This window comes from Mastomys coucha, unplaced genomic scaffold (genome assembly GCF_008632895.1).
Source record: "Mastomys coucha isolate ucsf_1 unplaced genomic scaffold, UCSF_Mcou_1 pScaffold22, whole genome shotgun sequence".
Lineage (NCBI taxonomy): Eukaryota > Metazoa > Chordata > Mammalia > Rodentia > Muridae > Mastomys > Mastomys coucha.
The window spans coordinates 215916486-215923120 of record NW_022196905.1 but is presented as its reverse complement, the minus strand read 5'-3'; the positions used below and the strand labels follow the sequence as shown (position 1 = coordinate 215923120).

General features: G+C 44.9%; 1 protein-coding gene across 6 annotated transcripts in view; it reads left to right on the top strand.

The window, feature by feature from the left end:
* Arhgap10 (Rho GTPase activating protein 10) overlaps positions 1-6635 on the top strand; it is a 258556-nt gene that overhangs the window by 92753 nt on the left and 159168 nt on the right. For all 6 annotated transcript variants that reach the window (XR_004110059.1, XR_004110057.1, XR_004110058.1 and 3 more), the window contains exons 6-7: positions 2754-2864; positions 3387-3491. Coding sequence is in view for 3 of the 6 variants with exons in the window: in XM_031340368.1 (XP_031196228.1) it covers positions 2754-2864; positions 3387-3491 (216 nt within the window). In the remaining 3 variants the exon portion in view is untranslated. The remainder of the gene's footprint in view (positions 1-2753; positions 2865-3386; positions 3492-6635) is intronic.

Genomic DNA, 6635 nt, shown 5'->3' with positions numbered 1-6635 from the left:
TCCTCTCCTCAGACCCCAAGCCCTGGAACCCAAGCCCCACCTACCTCTCCGGCCCAGCTACAGGCTGTAGGCATCTTTATTCAACCAATAGTTTCAGATTAAGGAGCAAGGTCCCACAGCTGCACTTGGTGTCTGTGCGGATCTCCTCATCTCCTAGGCAACCAGGCCAGTATTTAGCATTACAAAGCATAACAGACTAGAGCTCCTCCAGCTCTCTTCCACACAGCCTCCTCCTCTGGCTTATGGTTCTTCCTCTCCCTAGGTAGTGTTGCATGGCTTCTTTTAGTGACCATGCACCCTCTGAAGGCTACAATTCAGTCCCCTATCCTTTCTGCCTAGAATAGTGCCTGTCAGAGCGAGAACCACAAACAGGATGTGTGCACAGTGAGTTACGGCTTTGACAGTGCCATCAGTCCCAGAGATAATTAGACTGCAAGTCATGAGCTTGAAGAGGCGCTGAAGACGAGGGCTTCCAGTTTCATTTCGGTGGAACTTTCTGTCTTGCTCTCTCTACTCCTCACAGTCGTACAGATGCCCACTTGAAACAGCTTTCTTGTAAGCGTGTAGACCTTAAAGGGGCAGAGACTTACAGAGGAGAAGGCTTGGCTGTTGTGTGGCCAGTCTTCAGTGAACTGACTTTTGCTCAAGAGGTTAATAAAGGTTTCTTCTGAGGATGCAGGGGCACAGAAAGACATGCAAGCCATTCTCCTTGTTTTGAAGAGGAGAGCAGGCTGTTGTGATGCGCTTTGTGCTGGTCACTTTTGTATGAAGCTGCTCCCGCCCTCTGGCTGCTAGACACAAGAACCTCCACCTGCATCCACCACCCACGGTCCCCGAGTTCAGACAGTTTCTGTACTCTAACACATACTGGCTAAGGGGAAGGTTACATTCTCATAGTTTAACACTTGTTTCTCCCCAGTAGACAAAGGATACTATTTCAATTTAGATATCACTGGAGAAATAATATTTTTTAATAATATTGCGTGAGACTGATTTCCTGTCTTCTGCATGTAAAGAGCTACAATTGGATTAGAATACACAGTTGTTTCTTAATTAATTAATATAGCTTTTGCTTACTGTGTGTGCAACTTCATTTTGTGTTGTTATAAAATGCACACGGATGGATAATTTATAAACAAAACAGATTTATTTAGCTCATAGTTCTGGAGATCTGAGAGTATGACATTGGCGTCTGCTTGACTTTGATGGGGGCCTCACTGTGGTTATGTGCTTCATGTAACAGTGTTTGTGTAAAAGATTCGGGGGGAGGGTGTGCCAGGCTTCTTAAAACAATGTAATCTCATGAGAATTCATCCACTTCCGTGAAATCTTCATTAATCCCTCTAAAAGTAGTGCCTCCATGACCTGATAACTCTGGAGCAGGTGTCATTTCTTGAAGATTCCATCACCCCAAGCATGACTTATCAGAGGCCAGGCTTTGCAGTACATTAGAATTTGCAGGGCATATGTAAGCTGTATCCAAATTATAACATGTCGGGAAAAGTTAGTGCGTTTTAGACTTTGGCAGGTATAAGGAATCATACTATACACCTTAACTGGAATATTGTGGTATTATTAAAGGTTACAAGCTAACTGTGAGCTGGGGAATCTAGAGAGTGAATCGTAAGGTACATGGCCCAGCAGCTCTGGGTGTTCAGAACATTGATGCAAGATGCCCAGCAGTGTGAGGGGATGCCATTGGGAGAACACTTGAGAGTCATTTGGCTCTGCGCATAGTAATGCCTCCACAGGGTAACACGAACCAACCACTGCTTTCAGCTCCACAGTTTAACTGCTCAGCATGATTACAGGGTTTCGGTTTGGGGCTATACTGTGTGTAGGTGAATGATCAACACAAAAAGTCATGGTTTTTAGGTAGAAACTCTCAGTTCCCTAACTTTACATTTGAACTTTATTTTCCTCAGAGACTTTTAATTAAGTACCAGATAGATACTGGATTTGTTTTTAGAAACTTCTGAAGATTTGTTTGAAAATATTTATCTTCCAGTTTATTTTAGCCATTTGAATAGTTCACGGGCATTGGCTTAAAGCTTTCCCCACCGATCTCCAGACCTTCTTTGTGCCTACCCAAGTGGAAGCCCCTCTACCTGTGAAGTTGTGACCCCTCCTGGGCTCCTAGCCCACAAGTCCTTCTTTCTGTCATTCTGCTTGTCAGCCTTGGCTCCTTAATGTATAGGAGTTTCTCTTTTGATGTCTGATGTGCGGAGCCTTCCCTCTGAGCGCCTAAGAGTCCATCTATGTGTATCATGGCCAGGAGAGTCCATCCATGGGTAGCATGGCCAGAATCTGCTTACTCTCCTTTTTAAAGCCACGATCTTGCTGTGTGGTCCAGGCTAGCCCTGGATCTGTCCTCTTGCCTTAGCTTCCCAAGTGCTGGGATGACAGCTGTTCATGTTACCCAATATGATTTGTCCCCTTTTGTTATGTTTTATTGTGTGTAGTGTGGAGGTGTGCAGGTGGTGTTAATGGGACTTATGACTGTTCCACGAACAAGTATAATCCTTAATCTTCAGTCTTTTGGGCTCATCAAGCTCTTCTCTAGAGTTTGGGAAGAATCATTTTAGACTTTGCTGCAAGTCCTTGTGTCAGTGGCTCAGCCCTGCAGGAGAGTAGCAGCGAGTGAGACATGAGTTCTAACACAAGTTTATAAAACCCTGTATCATGACCAGCACGAGGCCGTGGTTTGATGGTCCCTGTCGTGGGGTCAACTCACAGTGTTTGTTTTAACACAGGCTGATCTCCAAGTGGAGCAGAACCGGCAGCATTTCTATGAGCTCTCTCTCGAGTATGTGTGCAAGCTCCAGGAAATCCAAGAAAGAAAGAAGTTCGAGTTTGTGGAACCCGTGAGTGGCTGTGGGTCTTTGTTGTGGAAAGACTAAGAGAGACTTCACGTGCTGTGGAGGGTGGACACAGCTAGGGAAAGTCTAACATCTAAACCTTTGGAAGGCCTTGTTGACACTGTCCCCCGGAAGGGGCACAGCCCCCACCATACCGTGATCCCTGCCCCCACTGTGTTACAGACATGAGATAGATCTTTATGTGGGTGCTAGGAAATCACAGCTTGTTTATCATTTTCCGTATAGACTAGCAACTTATGACTTCTTTGGGCCTGCTTTATTTCAGTGGAGTGATGGACAGGGGAGGTGGCTGGGTGCTCTGGATGGAGGTGCTCCGGGTGGTGGTGCTCCAGGCGGAGGTGCTCCCTCCGGATGGTGGTGCTCCCTCCGGGTGGTGGTGCTCCGAATGGTGGAGTTAGTTAGGAATGGTGGTGTTCCGGATTGTGATTTTAACACAGGCCTTGCTCCCTTGCTTCTTTTCTTCCTTGTGTGCACTAACACTCCTCTCTTTTGTCTCTTTTGTCGTAGATGCTGTCCTTCTTTCAGGGAATGTTCACTTTCTATCATCAAGGTCATGAGCTTTCCAAAGACTTCAATCACTACAAGATGGAACTCCAGATCAACATTCAGAATGTAAGGAAATGAAAGCCTTATGGTAGTTAAAAGATGTTTGGGGTGCAGCTCTTTTTCTATTCTGGTCTCAAAATCTGTTAAGACCAGGCTGGTACTGAGAAAATGGGGATGTGTTGCCATCTAGTGGTCAACTTTGGTGTAACAAACTGCTCTGTAGCTGATGAAGCTCTAGAAATTCTGCCCCTGGAGGCTCTTCCTTGGCTCTCTGAGGCAAATTCTTGGGGGGTAAACTTGCTTATGTTAACTCTGAATCGTTTGTGTAAAAATTGCTATCCTGGCCTTCCACCCAGAGTTTCTGACTTTAGCCAGCAGTCATGGGTTCCATCCCCAGACTGGCTTACGGAATTTCTCCGTCCCCACATTTTGGGCATGTTCTCTGACGTGTCTGTGTCCACAGCTGCCATTTGTATTCCTTGCTGTCCTTTGTGCTTTCAACCAGATGTTGGAAAATGACATTTGGAGATTTCTACTAAGATTGCTTTAGGCTAAGGTGGCTCAGTGGGTAAAGTGCTTTCTGTGTAACCCTGGGGACGTGAGTTTGAATCCTAAGACTCATGCAAAGCCAATTGGCTGACTGTGCCATAATCTCAGTGCTTCTTTAGTAAGGGGAGGAAGAGAGGACTCTTGGGCTCGGTTGGCCTGTGAGTGAAACACTAACAACCAGAGACATGCCTCAGGCAAGATGGGGGCCCCCCCACACCAACACACACGTGCACGTACACACACACACACAAACACACACACACACACCAACACATGCACACATATACCCCAACACGCACACACGCTCCAAACACACGCACACACACTCCAACACATGCACACACGCTCCAACACACGCACACACACACCATCACACGCACATATACACTCCAACACATGCACGCACACACCCTATATGCTTCATTCATATGTACACTCAAAAAAGGTAAAAAAAAGAAAAGATTTTTATTTAGATACCACTTGGGTTTTCCAGGTAAGACCTTTCTTACATGACATGTTCTCAGAGCACAATTCATTATGTTAGAAGCCCAGTGTGACAGCTTCGCATACAGAACATCCAGAACACACAAGTGTGTGTGGGTCTATGTGCTGTGGGTTAGAAGTTAGGTAGATAGAACTTAAAACAGATGTGCATATCTGTGTGTTCAGGTGTGTTCCAGTCCCATCTCAACATTGTTCCTATGGTAGTAGAATTACTTTTTTCTATGGTTTCTATGTGGTTTTTGTGCAGGTCAGTGGTTGCCCACTTCTGTCTCTCTCAGTTGCTCTCTGATCTTCTGAGACATGGTCTCTCATTGAATGTGGAGCTCACTGACTGTCTAAGCTGGTTGGTCAGAGAGCTCCGGAGGTCTATTCCGTCTCATTCCTCCCACCGTGCCGTGATCTCAGCCCGTCCTGTGCTGCAGACATGGAGATAAACCTTTATGTAGGTGCTAGGGAATTCAGATGCACAGCTTTGTGTTTGCATGACAGTCACTTCACTGAGCCCACTAGGAATTTGAATGAAATGATTTATTTTTCAGAGTAACTTGTAGGCTGTAAAACAGCTTGTGAAGAGAGACTGGTATATAATTATAGAATTAACCTTTTTTTTTCTTAAACCAGTGGTTCTCAACTTTGCTAATGCTACGATCCAGTTCCTTATGTTGTAGTAACCTGAAACATAAAATTATTTCCATTGCTACTTTAGAGCTGTAATTTTGCTACTGTTCTGAGTCATAATGTAAATATCTGTGCCTTCTGATGGTCTGAGGCCGGTGAAAGGGCCATTTGACCCCCGACGGGTGACCTGCAGGCTGAGAACTGCTGTTCTAGACTGACTTTGTCAATTTCAGGGCTAGCCAGATGAGAATAGGCCTGATTGTATGTATTATGGGACTGGTGTAAAATGAGACCAGAATCCCACATTAAAAACAACGAAGACTTTCACGATGGTGAGTATTTAAACTCAGTGTAGTGTTTCTTGCTTGTCATCCCAGTGGGAAGTGGAGGCAGGAGGATCAGGAGTTTAAGGCTATGTAGTACTTTTGAGACCAGCATGAGCTACATGCCATGCTCTCTCAGGCGTCCCCTCCTGTTACATCATAGAATGTTAAGCCTGTCACGAGACCCTGTATCACAGCTTCCTGCCTGGAAAGCCATCTTGGTTAGGCCAGGTTCTGGAGCGACAGAGGAACCCCCACAGTCTCCTGGGGCTCTGGTCAGCCGTCTTCACATCCCTTCCTTCTAGACAGACGTCCTTTTATAATGTACCTGTGGCAAAGAGGGACTCCAGGGGGACTGAGTTGCGAGATAATGCTGAGCAAAACCGGGAGAGAGGAGATAGGTTTACTTAGAATGCCTTGTTAGTACATTGCTAATAAGAGCTTGCACAGTTGACAACAACACTTGTTCTTTATTGTGAGTAAAATGGGCAAGAACTTTCTGGAAAGGGAAACATTTTTTCCTATATATTTTGGAATCCAGAGATATGCATTCTTCAGGAATTGCCCCAAATCCTCACTCTTGAGTGTATCCCTAGTCTAGCTACCTTTATAAGTATCTCTCAGTTTTATTCTGGTCTCTGAGACTTCTTGGGTGCCGCTCATTTGGAAGTGGGTCCTTTGGCCTCATTTTTAGGACCATGGGCTTTGTGTGTGTGTGTGTGTGTGTGTGTGTGTGTGTGTGTGTGTGCACGCGCGCACGCTACAGCTTCCCTGGGGTTAGAAGCAAGGGCATGTGCCTGATGAGTGCTTTCCTTGACTGGCTCTTGGCTAAATCGGGGTCCTGCCTCAGCACCCCTCCTCCCCCGCCCCCAGCTGATGCTGTAGAGCACAGGTGTGAGCCCCACACCCCTGCCTTGCCTCTGCTTTCAGCCACTTTCCTCCACTTAAGTCGCATGCTGTCGGAAGTACTGTCATTTACTCATTTTTTTTCGGCTATTCATTTTATTCCCTTGTGATTTTTTTTAAATAAGGGCAGATACTGACTATATGTGTGTGTGTGTGTATATATATTTATATATAATTATATATATAATTATATATTTATATATATAAATACTGACTATGTGTGTATATATTTATATATATTTATATATATATTTATATATATAAATACTGACTATGTGTGTGTGTGTGTATATATATATATATATATATA